This window comes from Neofelis nebulosa, chromosome 8 (genome assembly GCF_028018385.1).
Source record: "Neofelis nebulosa isolate mNeoNeb1 chromosome 8, mNeoNeb1.pri, whole genome shotgun sequence".
NCBI classification, from domain to species: domain Eukaryota; kingdom Metazoa; phylum Chordata; class Mammalia; order Carnivora; family Felidae; genus Neofelis; species Neofelis nebulosa.
The window spans coordinates 106,554,111-106,575,531 of record NC_080789.1 but is presented as its reverse complement, the minus strand read 5'-3'; the positions used below and the strand labels follow the sequence as shown (position 1 = coordinate 106,575,531).

At 35.4% G+C, this 21,421-nt stretch overlaps 1 protein-coding gene across 13 annotated transcripts in view; it reads right to left on the bottom strand.

Moving 5' to 3' along the window:
* The window catches only part of ERC1 (ELKS/RAB6-interacting/CAST family member 1), a 515,043-nt gene that overhangs the window by 84,755 nt on the left and 408,867 nt on the right, over positions 1-21,421 (bottom strand). For all 13 annotated transcript variants that reach the window (XM_058744143.1, XM_058744141.1, XM_058744150.1 and 10 more), the window contains one exon: positions 907-1,005. In XM_058744143.1, coding sequence (XP_058600126.1) covers positions 907-1,005 — 99 coding nt within the window. The remainder of the gene's footprint in view (positions 1-906; positions 1,006-21,421) is intronic.

Sequence of the window (21,421 nt, the reverse complement as noted above, 5' to 3'; positions counted from 1 at the left end):
ATGTCATCAAACTATGACTCTGCCTTCTGTATCTTACAAAAAAATCGCAATTTGGATATTATTGCTGCTTTCATCTGCAATATTTCTTCTTCTAAGACAATGCCATGGCTATCATTCAGTGGGGATGTTTAGTGGGGGAGTTTCCCTTGACTTTTTAGTCATATGGATGTAATTACTTAACTATTATTATTATTTTTTTCCTTCAGCTATACATTTTAAGATTGAGTGTGATGGAGATGTTGAAATCTGATTTTTGGCAATGGGATATGAGGTAATCTGTTCACCACTCTCTCCCATCCATCATTTTCAAGATCTTGGGAGAGTTCAGTTCTTCCAAAAGACTGGAGTTGAATATGGCTCCCTTTAGACTCATCAATGCCCCTTTTGCATTGATGAGAAGCTGAAGGCAATAATTTTCCTTAAGAATGACAAATACTGGAGGGATCAACCAAGGAAATGAGAGAGAAGAAATTTTCACTCTTTATAATGGGTGATGATCAGAGATTTTAAAATTTGCAATTAAATAATAGTTATCTCTAAACAGAGTTGTGCCTTATTGAACTCAAAAGAGTTTTTTTATAAGGCATTGTTTTAATAACAAAAGTAGGACATTTACAAATTAGTATATATCTGTGAGATTAATCTTTTTTCTCAACCCAATTCAATGATTTTTTATAGTCCTCAAACTTTTGAGTATCTCCTCTTAAAACATTCAGAATCATCCACCACCACCTTCCTATAGAAAAACTGAATCTGTGTTTAAAAACATGAGTGAAGGAGATATCAGAAACTGATGATTTAATTTTATTTTTCTAACTTATATTCTGGAATTTGTAACATGCTGGTATAAAATACAAGGAAATAAAAGCACATTTGTTTCTATAAAACATTCAAGAGCAGTCTTACCTGGTCTGGGGAGGGCTTGTGATTGGTTTGATTGGAACGGGAGGACATGAAGCGGTCATCCTCATAGTTGTCCGCCATTAGCTTCATTCTATTTTGTGTCTAAGAAGAAATGGTTCATGAAGTTAAAATGAGATAAAAATTTCTATGATACACTGAAAAGTAACAAGTACTTTAAGAATGTCATAAGAAACAGGGGTGCCTGGGTTGCTTAGTCGGTTAACCATCTGACTTTGGCTCAGGTCATGATATCGCGGTTCGTTAGTTCGAGCCCTGCCATCAGGCTCTGTGCTGACAGCTCAGAGCCTTGAGTCTGCTTCGGATTCTGTGTCGCCCTCTCTCTCTGCTCCTCCCCTAACTGTGATCTCTCTCTTTCTCAAAAATAAATAAGCACTAAAAAAATTAAAAAAAAAAAAAAGAATGTCATAAGAAACAATAAAATTAATTCTGTCTGAAATAAAATGAACATCAGATTTCTGAAGATATCAGGGAAAATTTAGGCACTGCACTGAACTGAATTGTGCACCCCTCCTCTGTCTCCATTCATGTTGGAGTCCTAACCCTCAATGTAAGTATATCTGGCTAGAGTCTTTAGGAGGTAATTAAGGTTAAATAAGGCTATCAGGGTGGGGTCCTAATCTGATAGGACTGTGGTCTTTTAAGAAGAGGAAGAGATCATTCTCATTCTCACTTTCATTCACCACCCCCCCACCCCCACTATAGGAGAAAACATTATGAAGTTGGCTTCTGCAAGCCAGGAAGAGAACTCTCACCAGGAACTGAATCAGCTGGCACCTTGATCTTGGACTTCTCAGTCTCCAGCATTGTGAGAAAATAAATTTCTGCAGTTTAAGCCATCTAGTTTATGGTATTTTGTTATGGCAGCCCAAGCAAACTATGACAGGCACCAAAATTAGTATAGAGATTTTGGAGGGAAAGAGTAATCTTCCCAAATTAAGCCCTCTATGCAGTGCTTGCTTTATTTTTTATTTAAAAAAATCTTTTTAATGTTTACTTATTTTCAAGAGAGAGACAGAGAGACAGTATGAGTGGGGGAGGGGCAGAGAGAGAGGGAGACACAGAATCCAAAGCAGGCTCCAGGCTCTGAGCTGTCAGCACAGGGCCCAACATGGGGCTCGAACACACGGACCATGAGATCATGACCTGGGCTGAAGTCAGATGCTTAACTGACTGAGCCACCCAGGTGCCCCAGTGCTTGCTTTATTTTTAAAAATAAAGACTGGAATGGTGTGCCTGGCTGGCTTAGTCAGTACAGCATACAACTCTTGATTTCAGATTCATGAATTCATTGCCCCACATGGGAGTAAGGCCCACTTAAAAAAAAAAAAAAAAGGTTTAAAAAAGTAAAATACAATAAAGACTGGATTATATTATATCTAGGATAGGACTCTGTAACTCTTTTTTCACCTCATGATATGTATGACCCATATTTCCATGTTACTATAAAAACTACTCATTTTTTAAGCAACTATTCAATTTGGGGGCATGTTATATTATATACAGACCATAAACATTGGGGGGAATAGTTCTGTAAGTGAAATGACATACCTACAAAATCTAAGAGAATCAACCGAAAAACTGTTACAACTTATAATAAAGTTCAGTGAGATAATTAGACAGAAGCTACATATATAAAATTCAATAGCTTTTCTTTACACCATCAATAAGCATTCAGTTTTTCAAAATAAATCACATCTCCCGACCAGAGAGTTCTATAGGGCCTCAGCTCTGGTGGAGCTGGTGTCAGGTTTTATTTCACAACCAGACCAGAGTATACCTGGCTAAAACTTGCCACAATCAGGCCAGGGACCAAACACTGCTCACAGCAGGCAAGGAGGAACCTCCGCAGATGACTGGCCTGAAGGACAGATCAGCCAAAACACAAGAGCAGAGTGCATGCAGCACATACCAGAGACATTTCTTGAAGTGCTAGGCCGGGGCACTACATGACTCCTTCTTCCTAAGGACAATAGTTTGAGGAGCAGGAGACACAACTGGATTTTCTAACACAGAGAAGAAGGCAGAGACTTAGACAAAATGCCATGATGGAGAAATTCATCCCAAATGAAAGAGGAAGATAAGGTCACGGCCAGAGATCTAAGCAAAACAGATGTAAGTAACAGGCCTGATGGAGAATTTAAAGTAACAATCATTAAGGATATGCACTGGGCTTGAGAAAAGAATGGACGACATCAGTGAGACCCTTATCACCAGTATAAAAGAGTTAAGAAAGAATCAATCATAGATGAAGAATGCCATAAATGAGATTGGAAACAGGCGTGATGCAATGAACAGCAGGCTGGAAGAAGCAGAAGAATGAATTAGTGACCTAGAAAAAATAATGGAAAATAAAGAAGCTGAACAAAAGAGAGAAAGAATAATTATAAAACACAGGAACAGACTTAGGGAACTCAGTGACTCCTTCAAACATGGTAACATCCATCTTATAAGAGTCCCAAAAGAAGAGACAGAAAAGGGGGCAGAAAATTTATTTCAAGAAATGATAGCAGGAAACTTCCCTCATCTGGGGGAAGGAAACAGACATCCAGATCCAGAAGGAATAGAGAACTCCCATCAAAATCAACAAAGCAGGCCAACACCAAGACATATTGTAATTAAATTTGTAAAATATAGTGGTAAAGAAAAAAGTCTTAAAAGCAGCAAAAGAAGTCCCTAACTTACAAAGGAAAACTCAAAGCCTAGCTGGACATTTCTCCACAGAAACATGGCAAGCCAGAAGAGACTGGCATGATATATTCAAAGTGCTGGATGGGAAAAATCTGTAGTCAGGAACACTCTATCCAGCAAAGCTATCATTTAGAAGAGGAGAGATAAAGAGTTTCTCAGACAAACAAAAACTAAAGGAGTTAGTGACCACTAAATCAGCCCTGCAAGAAATATTAAAGGGGATTCGTTGAGTGTAAAGAACAGCCCAAAAGTGACAAAGACAAGGAAGGATCTGAGAAAATCTCCAGAAATAATGACAAAACAAGTAATAAAATGGCAATAAATACATATCTACTTATAATTACCTTGAATGTAAATGGACTAAACGCTCCAATCAAAAGACATAGGGGGTCAGAATGGTTAAAAAAACAAGACCCATCTATTTGCTGCCTATAAGAAGACTCATTTTAGACCTAAAGACACCTGCAGATTGAAAGTGAGGGGGTAGAGAAACATGTCCCATGCAAATGGATGTCAAAAGAAACCTGGTGTAGCAATTCTTATATTGGGCAAACTAGATTTTTTTGTTCTGTATTGTTTTTATCCTGCTTTGGTATCACGGTGATGCTGGCCTCATAGAGTGATTTTGAATGTGTTTCCTCTATTCCATTTTTTGTAAGATTTTGATAAAGATTATTTTTATTATTTTTTTTGTGATACAGAGTGAGAGAGAGAGACCTGAGTTGAAATCAAGAGTTGAATGCTTGACTGAGCCACCCAGATTCTCATTATTTTTTAATTTTTTACTTATTTTTAAGTTTATTCATTTTTTTTTTTTTTTGAGAGGGGAGGAGGAGGCAGAGAGAGAGGGAGAGAGAGAGAATCCCAAGCAGGCTCTGCACTGTCAGCACAGAGCCAAACTCAGGGCTCAAACTCATGAACCGTGAGATTATGACCTGAGCTGAAACCACGAGTAGGATGCCTAACCAACTGAGTCAACCCAGGCACCACTGTCATTATTTTTTTTAATGTTTAAAAAAATTTTTTTAAGTTTATTTATTTATTTGGGGGGGGGGAGAGAGAGAGAGAGAGAAAGGGAGAGAGAGAATCTCAAACAGGCTCTGTACTGTCAGTGATGAGACCCATCAGGGCTTGAATTTGCAATCTGTGAGATCATGACATGAGCTGAAATCAAGAGTCAGACACTTAACCAACTGAGCCACACAGTAGCCCCAGTTTTTAAAAAATTTTTAAAGGTTTGGTAGAATCCACCAATGAAGCCACATAGTCTTGCACTTTTCTGTGCTGGGAGATTTTTGATTTCCTAATTCAACTTTCGTTCTTTCATGTTTTTGGTCTAAGAAGATTTCTTATTTTTTTGGAGTCAAGATTCATGATTCATTCTCAGTAACATGTGTGTTTTTAGGAATTATGTTTTTTTCCTAAGTTATCTGATTTGTTATTATTATTGTTTACAGTAATCTGTTATCACACTATGTATTTCTGTGGTTATCTGTTGTATTATTTTCTCTTCCATTTCTCATTTTGGTTTTTGAGACTTCTCTTTTTTTCCCTTAACTAATGAAGTTAAAGCATTGCCAATTTTATTATTTTTTTTAAACTGGTCATTACTTTCAATGTTACGTTATTGTTTATTCTGGTCTCTATTTTATCTATTTTTGATTTTTTCTTTGTTTTTTCCTTCCTCTACTAAATTTCAGCTAAGTTTCTTCTTTGTCTAGTCCTTGTGGTATAATGTTAGTTGTTTATCTGAACTTAAAAAATTTTTTTTAAATTTTTTTAACGTTTTATTTTTTGAGAAACAGAGTATGAGCAGGGGAGGGGCAGAGAGAGAGAGACACACACACAGAATACAAAGCAGTCTCCAGCTGAGCTGTCAGCACAGAGCCTGACACGGGTCTCAAACCCATGAACGTGAGATCATGACCTGAGCCAAAGTTGGATGCTTATCCAACTGAGCCACCCAGGTACCCCAATGAACTTTTAAAAATAGAAATAACAACATAAAAATCAGGTTCTTTGAAATTAATAATAGATAAATGTTCAGCAAAACATGTCAAGAATAAAAGACATAGACCCATAATAGAAGGAACCAAATTGGAGGTATAACTATAGACAGAAATTTTAAAAACCATCAAATACTGTACATATGCCAATACATTTGCATACTTAGGTCAAGGGGATACTTTTCTTAAAAAATAACTTACCAAAAATGATGCAAGAAGAAATATTAAATATTAATAAATCAACAGTACATGAACTCTCTCATTTCACTATGTAGGTAATGCAAACATCTTGCATAATGGTAAAAGTTGTGAAGTGAAAGCATTAAATTGAAGGACAAAAAAGAACTTTTACCACTGCTCCAATTCAACATTATTTTTTTAATAAAAAAGTTTTTTTTTAAATGTTTGCTTATTTAGAGAGAAAAAAAGAGAGAGAGAGAGAGAGCAAGCAAGCAAGCAAGCAGGGAAGGGGCAGATAGAGCTGGAGACACAGAATCCAAAACAGGCTCCAGGCTCTGAGCTGTCAGCACAGAACCCAATGAGGGGGTCAAACTCATAAGCGACGGGATCATGACCTGAGCTGAAGTTGGATGCTTAACCGACTGAGCCACCCAGGTGCCCCATCCTATTCAACATTATAATGAAAGTCCTAGCCAGGGCAATAAGGAAATCAAATGAAATCAAAGATATAGAAATTGAAAAGGAAAAGATAAAACTTTCAATATTTGCATTATCTCACTGCCTAAAATATCCATGAGATCTACAAATTATGAGACAGATGACAGTTAAATATAAGTATTAACCAAGTAAATACGTAATATGAAAAAAGAAGACATAGCAATAGCTAGTAAAATATGAAGAAATTAGGAAAGTACGTATTTTTCTAAACAAAAATGATCTGTGAATGAAATCATAAAATAGTAATTAAGAGCACCAAAGAATAACATCAAATGGAAAGACAGAACATGTTTTACAAGTCATGATACCCTTCATATAAAGCTTAAAAGCATATGAAATAATGGTATCAGCTGCTCTGGAGTATGTACATATACAGTACAAGTGTACAGAAAAGGAGATATTAGTGGTGTGGAAGGTGGGAAAGGGTAAAGGACTGATGTATGTGATCAGGAATGGGTGACAGTTATCTCTAGCAGTTTCACATATGTTTCTTAATCTGTGTGGTGAGTATATGGATGGATATTACTATTTTCTGTATTGTCACAGTCCTATTTATTTTATGTATCTTATTGTTCTCTAAGCTATTTTTTTATTACATATGTTTTATAGTTTAAAAATATTCATGGAACAATGTGGTCCTTCTACAGGGTTTAAAAATTACAAGCAAAAAATGTGAGTTATAAAATTTTTAAAAGTCAGTAGGCTGACACATTCATTATATTAAATTTATTCCTGCAGTGAAGAGGGAGAAAAGAGAGAGAGAGAGACAAACCAAGAAATAAACTCGTAACTATAGAGAACAAATTGATGGTTACCAGAGGGGAGATGTGGTGAAATAGGTGATGGGTGAAATAGGTGATGGGGATTAAAGAGTCACTTATGATAAAAACAAAAGAACTGAAAGCAAAAAAAAAATATTATTCTAAAATCTAATTAAGTGGCTGCATAGTATTCAGTTGAATGGACACTGAGTCTCATATAGTTGGGCATTTAGGTTCTCCACATTTTTACCTAACAATACATGCACATTAGTAAGTCGTTTCCTCTCTCCAGTATATAATGTCAGCAAAGAAAATACTTAACCAAATTTCTCTTTTCTGAGATGACTTAGGGCGACCTTGAAATATGTAGGGTAATTTTTCTTATGTCATGTGGTATTTCATGACAAATGGAAAGTTTTCTACAAAGTAGCTCTTGGGAGACAGGAGAGAGGAAAGGGCAAAGAGGTGTACCCGGAAAGTGAGCAAAACACTTGCTCACTTTTGGTTAAGAATGTGGTTAAGAAACTTTTTCATGTTGACTTTAGTAGTAATGCGCACTGAAATTAAACTTGGCTAGTTATTTTCTTAGAATACAACACAATCTTTAATATGTGATACCCAGTTTAAGTTTAAAACCAACTTAAAAGAAGTGCTAATAAAGAACATACAAATCCACTTTGAAGGCAGAATGTATTTCATGTATTTCTTAGGAATGAATATGAAATCCTCCCAAAGGAATTGATCACCAAAGATTACTTATTAAATACATGTAAAGTGAATGAAGACATAGTCTTATGACATAGTCATAAGAACTTATTCTCCATTTCTGTAAGACATAAAGATAATCAAAGTCTAGTGTTTCTATGTCTAGTATTCAGAAATTTGATTTTTAAGTTTGCTTCCTGCATAGTCATGAGGTTGAGCTCTAAAATACTGACAGCTCACAGAACATTAGAAATTATACAGATTGTATAAATGATTCTGTGCTCCTAAGGAGCTCTTGTTCTATGCTCCTCTAAAGATAAGACCAACAAGCAAAAGGAAGAAGTCCTTTATGTTTATTGACATGAAAGATATTTTATATCCAGATATTTTCCCTCTTAAACCATGCCATGTGCATGTGCAGATAGTTAAATTCCTCTGGTCCTAATGACATACAGAATAAGATTGTCTGAAGAAAAGAAGGGAGAGAAAAAGAAAGGAAGAAACTTACTAAAATAAAGTTCTGTAGTTGTAAATGCATATCCATGAATATAGGCATACATACTCACTCAGAGGAAAAGGAGTTCATTATTTATTCCGTAATCTTTTCTTTTAATATTAAGATGCCAGTGCTCAAACAAGGTATTAGAGAAACTGTATTTCACAGAAAAATACTTAGTTAAGGTAAGAAATGGTGTATATTAGTTATCTGAACACAGATAGTAAAAGAAAAGGTTTGAATTCTAATCAGTTATCTAGTTCACTAATCTTTGCTTTTCAGTTTGTGATAATATTATTAACCTACCTAAATAAGTTTTAGAAATAATAATAGTTGGAAGTATTTTGATATATTTTAGAAAACATACTGTGAATAAATTTTACCCTTACTAATTTGGGTTATTTCCAATTATAATTATTAAGAAAATATTAAAATTACTTCTGCATATATTTGTTGAGCCTTGGAAATAATTTTATCATAGTGAACTGTAATTAAACTTTAGTTATATTGATATCTGATACACAAAATGAAAAAAGCATAACTCCTAACAATTTCAGTTAGGTGTGTCAAATTCAGTGCTGGTTATACATTTAACAAAATCTCAACAGATTACCTTCGAGCTTTGTTTTAAACTTTGTTTCATGAAAAAATATAGATTAGTCATTATTATTTTTTTTTAATTTTATTATTTTTTTAGTAATCTCTACACCCAACGTGGGGCTCAAACTTAAAACCTCAAGATCAAGAGGTGTATGCTCTAGCAACTGAGCTGGCCAGGTGCCCCAGTCATTAAGTTTTCTTGAGTTGTGCTATATATTTGTCTTTTTATACACAAATGACTGAACATTATCTTTGTAGTTGGGAAAATTTCTTTTCCACTGGTTGAACAGCTTTTGAAAGAACAATGTGAGGCAATGTAATAGGAAGGGGATGGCAATAAGATTAGAAGAAACATGTGCTGAATTTAGCCCAACAGCTGTCATAGTCAGATTACCTTTACATCCTATTTTATTTTCTCAACTGGCATTTAAGTTCTATAACAGTGAAGTGTATTTTCCACTGATTCCGTTTTGACTCTTAAATAAATCGGTTTGGTAGTTTAATTTTGGTCCTGATTACTATTTTTAGTTTACTGATGAAATCTCGAAGCTTATTATCCGGCAAGCACTTTCTATTATACACCAAGAAAAATGAAACCATAAAGAATCTCAGCTACAGAAACCTAAACTGACCAATTCTCCCCATCACTGCCTTGTTATTTTAAATAACTTAATTATTATTCTTTTGAATATTTTTGTACATTTATGTGATACAAGAATTTACAACCATAAAATTATGTCTACCTCCTACTCCTGACAGTTCCTCTTCAAGGGGCTACCACAGTTACTAGCTCTTTGTGTATACTGCAAAGATTTCACGACATTCCATGGCTATGTAACTGCACAGCCACGTGCGCGCGCGCACACACACACACACACACACACACACACACACACACTTGCCTACACTGACCCAAACTAATGTCTAAAATGAGGCTGTTCAAAAACAAAGTACGACTGAAATTTTATTCCCGATCACTACCTTACTTTCTAGCACATATTTCCTCATCCTTTAAGAAGCCTAAAGTAGCCCTATTCCAGTTTTAACATCATCACGATCATTTCTGCCAGCTACATTTATTCTCAAAGATATGGTCACTCTACATTCTGGAAAGCAATCAGAATGTTTAAGGGGAATATTAGCTAGATCCAGTGAGAATCACCATAATAGCTAAAGAAAAAAAGAGCATGTAGGCAGTTGTTTTTTATTCTAGGAATCAACAAAGGCCAGGATTTGGGAACATTTACCACAGAGTTTTATCTATGGCTAAGGCTATCTGGGTGGCTGAGTAGAAGTTAAAATTTTCTAGACATAGAAGGCCAGGAAAAAAGAGAAGTGACACTAAATTTCTTCACATGTAATTGGAAAGACACTTAAAAAAAAAAAGCACTTTAACATCTAAAGGAACCAGAAGCAGCAGAACAGCAGAGAAACTCCAAAGCCAGCAGAAGAAGAGAAATAATAAATATTAGAGCAGAAATAAACAATATAGAATCCAAAAACCCCAGCAGAACAGATCAATGAATCTAAGAGCTGGTTTTTTGAAAGAATAAAAAAAATTGATAAACTCATATGTGTAATTTGAGAAACTTAAGAGAAGACCATGGGGGAAGGGAAAGGGGAAAAACAGTTTCAAACAAAGAGGGAGGCAAACCATAAGAGACTCTTACATACAGAGAACAAACTGAGGGTTGATGGCGGTGGTGGGGGGCATTGAGGAGCGCACTTGTTGGGATGTGCATTAGGTGTTGTACGTAAGTGATGAATCATGGGAATTTACTCCTGAAGCCAAGAACACACTGTATACACTGTATGTGTATATTATATTAGAAATTATATTTAAAAAAACCACTTTAGATCATGTGAATCAGAAATCCTTAAAGTAATAGGTTTTGAGGAAATTTTATGTTTTCTTTTTACAAAATCATGGTTCACGTGTGGGAAAGTAAGGAATGAAACTGACTCAAAATATAAGTTATTTACAAATTGTACACTCAAGTGTATGTACACGGAAGTATATTTAAATAAACCCAGGGGATATGAAAGTATTCAGATTCTTACTGGAAACTATTCATACTGAGAGCAACTGACATTAAGGCCAAAGCTTGCAATACCACCTTTTCTTCCTATTCTGTGAGAATTCAGTATGAAAGGCTTTCTCTGTACCTATGTGATTGTACAAACTTTTATATGCGGGTAAATTGTTAAAACTGGTATATGATGATTCTTGGTGTCCTCTCCATTCTCCCAAGTTACTTCTTAAATTACAGAGAAGTACTTTAAAATGATCTTATATATTTATGATTCAAATAATTCACTTACAATTTGATAAACTCAAGTATCTTAAAAACTTTGATTTCTAGGGGCAACTGGCTGGCTCAGTCAGTAGAGCATGTGACTCTTGATCTTGGGGTTGTAAGCTTGAGCCCTACTCTGGGTGTAGAGATTACTTAAAAATAAAATCTAAAAAAAAAAAAAAGCAACTTTGATTTCTAGAAATAAGAAGCCGCAGGTATACAGATACTAAGAAGGAATGGATACCGATTAAGGACCATTGAGAAGAAATTAGACACTGAATGAAGTAATGATACTAGACAGCAAAACTTGTCTGCTACTAGAAGTAACATTTACTAAGACACATAAATATATGACTGGGGCTGGGGGAAGGGTAGTGATGAAAATTACAATTCCAAAAACACTGGATTATCTAAAATATAAGCGCTACAATTTAGCCTATTGATTACTTGATGTCTAAACCCAAAACACACCTATGTTTTCCTAAATAGAAAAGGAGTTCTGCCTGTCTTACTTCAAGAATAAATGTTAGCTTTCACGTCCGCTTCCAGAAGATGGAGCAGATATACTTTTCCCTAAACCTTGTAAGAAATACAGAAGTACAACTAAAAACTGTCTATAAGCTATGTATATATACATATAAAACTATACCCAAAACAAACCCAAACCCACACAAACATAAAAATGGTGGAGAAAAGGTAGTAGATTGATTAGGGAGACTGGGACCCAAAGAATGATACAAATGGTAAGTTCCTTGGATTTCCTTTTTGTTCATATATCTAGACTTGGAGCTATAGAAACCAGCAACCTGGAAATACCAACTGTTAACAAACAGCAAAAGCCTCTGTTCTCTAGCAACAGATCTAGAAAGGAAAGGGGCATGGTAGCAAAACAAAAATTTTAGACAATAATCACTTGATTCCAAAGACCACAGAAAAATACTATGGCCCTATTGTTACAACTGGGTTCATCTAATCACCCAAAACTCATGTTTGACATTAGTTTCATTTTAGAAATACAGTAAAACCTTGGATTGTGAGTAACTTGTTCTGAGAGTGTTCGCAAGACAAGCAAACATTTCTAATAAATTTTAACTTGATAAACTAGTGATATCTTGCAATATGAATAGTATGTGATGCCAAATATCACATAATCACACCTGAGCCAATGTTGTTCTTTTTCTCTCCCTCTCTCCCTCCCTTTCTCTCTTTTTCTCGCTGCGGGATTGTGGGTGAGCATCAATGCAAAGTCACATTTCCGTGAAATCCTCAAAAGGAGGCAAAAGCAATTGGATCCAACCTATCATTGGATAGGTTCCTTGTTAAAGCTGCACATAAAAAGATTTCATTCAGCCAATAGATAGCAGTGATTCCATTAGTGACAGTGAAAGTCATCCTACACAGTAACCCTCCTCTCTCTTGTCTCCCTCACATGAACCATGAAGGTTTTCAAAGGTAAGTGCAGGTTAATTTACTTTTCTTTATATTTTGTCTTTTATTATTTTGTATTATAGTATTGTAATAATTTTTATATGAATATTTTTGGGTTGTGGAATGAATCATCCATTATTTCTTATGGGGAAATTTGCTTTGATATACAAGTGCTTTGGATTACAAGCATGTTTCTGGAATGAATTATGCTCGCAAACCAAGGATTTACTGTAATTAAATGTCCTCTACACCTTTCCAGAAGAATTGACAATACCTCTGGGCTTCCTAAGCATGTTAAGGTAGGTATGTTGAATTTTCTTTTCTGTTTTAGGTTAAAAAAAATTCCTTCTTTGTCCCACATGTAGCTCCTTCTCATTTAGATTTATGACAATAAATACTAATTTTATCAACTCAGTAATTTATCAATACATTAATATTTACTTTTATAACTTAAAAATTACTTTACTAATTTTTAAAGTTGTTGACTTATTAATCAATGTTAATGGACATTTGGTGTTTACTATATAATTGATTTTTTAAAACCTATTAATTTATGTTATTGGGGATTACACTGTTTTAGAAATATGCAGAAATTTACTGGCTGAAGATCAGTTCTAATTATTTATTTATTTATTTATTTTTTGACGGACGAGCCATTTTTATTCTATCGGGTCATTTTTTTTTTTTTTTTTTGACGGACGAGCCTTTAAGATCAGTTCTAATTATATCAAGAGATAAGATCATCACCAAACACGCTGACTTATCTTTGTTAAAATGTTTTTTAATAAGCCATTTACTATTCATAATATAGAATTTTTATTATGATTAGAAGGAAATAATTTACCAAAAAAAAAAAAATTTCTGGTATTTTGAAGTTCAACTATCTAAATATATCAAAGAATTAAATGGCACTTAAAATGAATAGGTTAACCGGCCCAAGAGTATAAACAAAAGGACATTTCATAGTTTTGCTAAGGAATCAAATGCAGAAATATTGAAAACTTAAGACGCTTTAAGAGAAACAAAGAAAATAACCTGCAACTGACAGGATTTGGACTGAATTATTTTCTTTAAGGAATTTCTTTGGCCTACATTTATTTTACCTCTTTGAAATATTAAGTGTACCATTTATACCCCCATCCTCCTTGGGACATATTAAATTCATAATGTCAAAATAGTGAAATGACTATGGGGTACATAATATCACAACTGCCTGTGATATATTATGCCGTAAATGTTTGAGGCATTTTTAAGACATACAACATGGAAAAAAGGTCTTAAAAGCCCTGAAATCTCATTAAAAAACTGTAGCAGTTCATATCCAATAAAGTAAATTCTGAAATTAGTTAACAATAAGTTGTATAGTGGGCATATGCTCATTGAGTTATATTATGTAAGGATGAAAAGAATGGGATGTGTAAATTAAAATTTTAATATAAATCTCAGAAAACAGTAAAAAGTAAAATGTGCCTGTATTTTCTCTTGAATAAGGTAATCTATTTTTATGGTGTTAACTATAGGCATTTCTGTTTTGATGACTCCAAAATATCTAGCTCTCATCTTTATCCAAAACATCATACTTATCAGTCTAATAGGCTTCTTGATATCTCTACCTGGGTATATCCCATAGATACATTACATTCAACTCTACTGAAAAGCAATGTGCCATATTCTCCTCCATATATGGTCTTTCTTCTGGAATAATTGTCTCAACTAGTGGAACTACCTCCACTTACTCACCCAAAACAGACATTTGACTGGCGGATGGTGTGTGGGTAGAAGTACCTCAGGGTTTAAGCATAGAAGAAACAGCACTCAATCTTCCAGCTGTCTCTTCCTTTGCCGCAATGACTAAGGAGACTTCATAGTGACAGAGTTAAGATATAAAAACTTAAGTAGGTTGAGATCACTGAATTGATGCAAGGAGAGCAACACCTCAGAGTCAGCAAGAAATGCAGTAGATTCTACATAACTGAGAAATTAACTTTCACAGTGTTAAACCACTGAGATTACGTGGTGTTTGCTATCATGTTATAACCTATAGTATATACTATCTCTTCATCTCAACTGCCCTATATTTTTAAAAAAATTTACCTTAAGACCTTTTTCTTTTTTTATTATGGTAAAAGATACATAAAAAAGTGTAAAACCATTTTTGCACTTACAGTTCAGTGTTATTACATACAGTCACACTGTTGTGCAACCAATGCTACCATCTAATTTCATAACTCCCTTTACCTTGTAAATCTGAAACTCTATAACTATTAAACAATAAGTGCCCAATATCCCCTCTCCCTAGTGCATGGAAATCACCATTATACTTTTTGTCTTTATTTATTTTGATTACACTAAGGACCTCATATAAGTGCAATCATACAGTATTTGATTTTTTGTAACTGGTTATTTTTATTTAGCATATTGTCCTCAAGTTTCATCCACGTTGCAGCATATTACAGGATTTCCTTCCATGTTAAGGCCAAATAATATTTCATTGTACATACAGTTGACCCTTGAACAACATGGAGATTGTAGGCATTAACCTACCACACAGTTGAAATCTGCATACAACTTTTGACTCCCCAGAAATTTTACTAGTAACCTACTGGTGACCTAAAGACATATTGATAACACAAAGAGAAGATTAACACATATTTTATATGTTGCATGTATCATATACTGTAGTCTTGTAATAAAGGAAGCTAGAAAAATGTTAAGAAAATCATAAAAATATATTCATAGTACCATATTTACTGGAAAAATTCATGTATAAGGGGACCCATGTAGTTCACACCTATGCTGTTGAAAAGTCAACATTATATACCACATTTTACTTATCTATTCGTCCCCTGACAGACACTAGGGTTGCTTCCACATTTTAGCTATTATGAATAATGCTGTTATGAGCATGGGTTTACAAAAATCTCTTTGAGATCCTACCTACAATTCTTTTGGGTATATACCCAAAGGCAGAACTTCTGGATCCATAGCTGGATCACATGTTTTTCATACATTCTGCCAATCTGTTTTTTGGAGAGCTTAATCCATTTACATTTAAGGTAATTACTGATAAGGAGGCACTTACTTTTGTCATTGTGCTATTTGTTTTTCATATGCTTTATAGCTTTTTTATTCTTCAATTCTCGTATTACAGTCTTTTGTGTTGGCTTATTTTTGTTCTGTAGTGAAATGTTTAAATTCCTTCATCATTATCTTTTGTGTATATTCTATAGCTGTTTTCTTCATGGCTACCATGGGGATTACATTTTAACATCCTGAAGTTGTAACACTCTAATCTGAATTTATACTTAACTGCAATAACTTAAGAAAACTCTGCTCCTTTTCAGCTGTGTCCCCAAGCTTTTCAGTTTTTGATGCACAAAATTACATCTTTATATGCTATGTACCTTTGAAAATATAAACTAGTAATTTTTTTAAATTACTCATCTCCTTGGGGCAGCTGGGTGGCTCAGTCAATCATCTGACTCCTGATTTCAGCTCTGGTAATGATCTCACAATTCCTAAGTTCAAGCCCTGCATTGGGTTCTGAGCTGACAGTGTGGAGCCTGCTTGGGATATTCTCATTCTTCTCATTCTCTCTCTCTCTCACTCTCTCTCTCTCTCTCTTTCTCCCTCCCTCCCTCTCTGTTCCTCTCTCTCTGCTCCTGCCCTGTCCTGCTCTCTTTCTCTCTCTCAAAAAATAAATAAGCTAATAAAAAAATTTTAACTCATCTCCTAAATTACACAGAAAACAAGATGTGGAGTTACAAACCTGTTAGAGTAATATGAGCTTTTACATTAATAACTGTTTTCTGAAAGTGTATTAGCCTCTTTTTTTTTTTTTTTTAAACAGTCCCGTCTTTTTTTTTTTTTAATTTTTTTTTCAACTTTTTTTTTTTTTTTTTTTTTTAATTTTGGGACAGAGAGAGACAGAGCATGAACGGGGGAGGGGCAGAGAGAGAGGGAGACACAGAATCGGAAGCAGGCTCCAGGCTCCGAGCCATCAGCCCAGAGCCCGACGCGGGGCTCGAACTCACGGACGGCGAGATCATGACCTGGCTGAAGTCGGACGCTCAGCCGACTGCGCCACCCAGGCGCCCCAAGCCTCTTAAATCATACAGAAAACAAAAAGTACAGCCACAAACTACTGTTACAATAATACTAGATTTAAAAGTCCCCTTTTATTTACCTATATTGAAATCTTTATTTCTCTGTAGGGTTTCAAGTTACTGTCTAGGGTCCTCTTATTTCACCTTGAGGACTCCCTTAAGCATTTCTTGTAGGGCAGGTCTGGTGGCCATTAACTCCTGCAGCTTTTGTTTAATTGGGAATGTCTTCATTTCTCCTTCATTTTTGAAGGCCAGTTCTACCAGACAGAGGATTCTTTTTTTTTTTTTTTTTTTTTTCTTTTATCTCTTTGAATACATTGGACCACTGTCTTCTGGCTCCAAAGTTTCTGATGAGAAATCTGCTGAAAATCATACTGAAAACCCCTTGTATGTGATGATTCACTTCTCTCTTGCTGCTTTCCAAGTGCTCTCTTTATCTTTTGAAATTATAATATGGCTAGGTATGGATCTCTTTGAATTCATCCTACTTGGAGTTTGTTGAGATTCTTGCATACTTATGTTCATGTCTTCCATCACATTTGAGAAGTTTTAAGCCATTATTTCTTGAAATATTCGAATCCTTTCTCTTCTCCTTTTGGGACTCCTCTGATGCATATATGTTCATTCATTTGTTATCTCTTAGGTTATGCTCACTTTTCTTCAATCTTTTTTCTTTCTGTTCCTCAGCCTTGACAATTTCCACTGTCCTATTCTCAAGTACACAGATTCTTCTGCCTTATTGTACTTATTATACTATAAAAGTTATTGTACTTTTCAGCTCCAGAATTTCTTTGGTTTCTTATTATATATTCTATTTACTGATTGATATTTCCATTTTACTCATACTTTTCTGGACTTTTCCCACATCTCCCTTTAGTTCTTTCAGCATCTTTAAGACTACTGGTTTAATGTCTTTGTCTAATATAGCTGCCATTAAATTTTTTTCAGGTACAGTTTCTGTTGATTTATTTTTTTCCTTTGGCACAAACTTTGCTTATTTCTTTGTGTGCCTTGTGATTTTCTTTGCTGAATACTGGACATCTGAATCTAATGCAGTAACTCTGGAAATTAAATTATTCCACTTCCTTAGGGTTTTTTTTTCGTTTTTTTTTATTTTTTAATTTTTTCTATTTTAAAAATATTTTTTTATTGACTGATCATTGTAGACTGTGTATGAGCACGAGGTGTAAACTTAAGGTCTTTTCAGGTCTTTTCTGAATGCATGGTCATTTTCTAATTTTTCCTGTATATTCAATTGTTTTTGATGTCCTGGTCTTTAAAGTCTGGCTCCCAATAGTGAAAAATGCAAAGAATGAAAGCGGGGAGAATGGTGCTAGCTGGTTAGGTCCCCTAGAAGACATTTCAGCCAGAGGAGGAGGGCCTTAGGACAATGGGGGTAAGGAAGAAACAACAACAATAGCTACCTGCTTCTTTGTCAGCACCTCAGTGATCAGAAGCAGCAATCAGTGATCAGAGCACAGATCCCAAGAATTTGGAGGACGGGGCCCGTTTTGCCAATCCTGTCTCCCAAAAGCTGTGTGCAAGCTGCTCCAGGAACACATGCACATCTGCTTGCCACATGGCTGGTAGTGGAGGATGGGTAGCTGTTAGTCTGCTAAGAGCTGAAATTGACTGTAATTAACCATAATTTACCAAGTCTTCCCCTGGAAACTGCAAGCCTTCAACAGATTCCAGAGTTCCAAAAAAGTTACACTGACAGATTCTGCCAGTTCAACTGTTTTGGTGGGGATTCCTGGTGCTTCCTACTATGCCATCTTACCAGAATCCTCTTGATTCTGCCTTGTATTCTTAGTTTCATCATATCATATCTGGATAAGTGGAAAAGACTCTTAATCTTCCTGTTTTTAACCTTACCATCCTCTTATCACTTCAGGCTCCCTCCAACTTCTATTAACTGCCATAGTGAATTACCTCAATATTCTGAAAACATCAGTGAGACTAAAAACCTCTCCACAGGTTGGCATTACCTACATCAATTCCAAACCAACCTCAAGCATTGTTAATACAAGGCTTTCTATGATATTCTTTTCTAGTTCTAGAGTCTCATCTTATGTCACTCCCATGAGCAGTATATACTTGGTAATAATGAATCTCTTATAGTTCTCTGATCTCATGATGCTTCATGCTTTCAGCACTCTTGGTCATGTTGATGCTTCTGCCTAAAAAGGATTCTTTTCCAGTTTTATTTTTCTTCCCATGAAGCTACCTCTTGTTAGTCTTTTAGGATTCTCCTTTCTCAGAAAATATTATTTGACCCAGGCTACTTCCTGGTTGTCTCAACAAGGCCTACTGATAGAATGCATACCTCTATCATTGAATGCTAATCATTACACAGAAATAATGTATACTTCTCTTTCAAATAAAGAGCAAACCAAACGCATTCAAAAGCAATAAATTTGTACCATTCATCTTTGCATCCCTACACCTAGAAAAATGCTTGGCACAAAATAAAAGGTTAAACTGAATTCCTATTCCACATCCCAGAATAAACTTGAGACAAAATAAAATTCAGAATATAAGTGTTAGAAGTTCTATATTTTGGGGGCGCCTGAGTGGCTTAGTCAGTTGAGCGTCCAACTCTTGATTTTGGCTCAGATCATGATCTCACGGTTTGTGGGATTAAGCGCCACATTGGGCTCTATGCTGGCGGTGTGGAGCCTGCTTGGAATTCTCTCTCTGCCCTTCCCCACATACACGTGCTCTCTTTCTCTCTCTCAAAATAAATAAACATTTAAAAAGTTATATATTTAGAGGCGCCTGGGTGGCTCAGTTGGTTAAGCATCTGACTTTGGTTCAGGTCATGATCTCACCATTCCCAAGTTCGAGCCCTGTGTCAGACTCTGTGCTGACAGCTCAGAGCCTGGAGCCTGTTTCAGATTCTATGTCTCCCCCTCTTTCTCTGTCCCTCCCTGACTCTTGCTCTCTCTCAAAAATAAATATTTAAAAAAGTTATATATTTTTATAACCAGTTCTATTTATATATTATAGAACCCTGAAGATATAGGAGAATAAAACTGTTAATATGAAGGACCCAAGAAGCTATATTGTGTACACCCAAGTATTAGTTTCCTAAAGCTACTATAACAAATTACCACAAACTTGGTGGCTTAAAACAACAAATTTATTTTCTCATAGTTTTAAAAGGCAAGAAGTCCGAAAGCTGGTAGGGCCATACTCCCTCAGAAGGCTCTAGGGGAGAATTTTTCCTCATCTCTTTCAGCTTCTGATGGCTGCTGGTATTCCTTGGTTCATGGCTACATCACTCTGGTCTCTCTGCCTGTGCCTTCACACCACTTTCTCCTGTGTCTGTCTTCTCTTCTGAGTCTTATAAGGGCTTGTTATTGGATTTGGGATCAACCCAGATAATCCAGAATGATCTCATCTTGAGATCTTTAAGTTAATTCCATCTACAAAGACTACTTTTCCAATTATTTGGAAATTATTTGGACTTGATGGTCATTTACAGGTTCTAGGGATTTGGACATATGCTTTTAGGGAGTACCATTCAGCACATTACAGCATGTTCTCTAGCCCCCCAAAATTCATATCCTTCTCATATGCAAAATACATTCACTCTACCCCAACATCCCCCAAAGTCTTAACCTATTACAGTATCAATTCTACCTTTAAAATCTCATGTAAATACCATCAGTTCAGGTCTCAAATCTCATCATCAAAATCAGATCAAGAATACTCTGGGTATGATCCATCTTAGGGAAAATTCCTTTCTATCTGTAGACATGTGAAACTAAAAACCAAATTATCAGTTTTTTCTAAACTACAATGCCAGGACAGGTATAGACAGGATAGACATTTCCATTCCAAAAGAGAAAAACTGGAAGTAATAAAGAGGTGATCAGTCTCAAGCAAGTTTGAAACCCAGCAGAACAAATTCCATTGTTTTAAGACCTGTGAATAAGCCTGTGAGGCTCAAAGCTCTGACCCCTGAGCATGAGCTGGCTCCACTCACCCTTGCCTCTGGGCCCCCCTACCTGAAGCAGCTCCACTGACATAGTATCTTAAACTTAAAATTTTGATTTTAAGGTAGAACTAATCAATACCATTAGAAGTCAGGAGAGCAATTACTCTTGTAGGTCTAGGCAGAGGACAGTGCCTGGAAGGGAGAATGAGGGTTAGTTTTTGGGGTGTTGGTAGTTAATGGTCTGCTTTTTAGATGTGCATGTTGGTTACACGAATATGTTCCTTGGTGAAAATTCACTGACAAGTACACTTATGATGTGACTTTTCTATGTGCTAAGTTATATTTTAATAAAAAGATTTTTTCAAAAGGTTATATCACAAGAAGCTTTAAGCAAGAGAGGAAATAATCTCTGATGGAGAGTCATTTCTTTCAATTATAACTCATGTTTTCTCTTTTCTGTAATTATAATATTATGGTAATGTAAAGATGCTAAGTTATGATTACTCTCACCAACTGACATAAAAGTGAGAAACCCATCTTAGTCTCAGTAAAAGATGTAATTCAGCTTTCTCTCCTATTATATATTAAGAGAAAAAAGTTATTTCACTGCACAGCCATAGGAATAGCTGCCAGGGTGGTAGCTAGTAATATCGTTACTATTCAAGATGATAATCTGGGATTAGGAAATACTGCTATGACCATTGTTTCAATGTCTAAATACAGTCAATGATGGCAATCAGCTGAAGTGCAACCAGCAATGAAAACTGGTTTCCTGTACCGTATAATTCT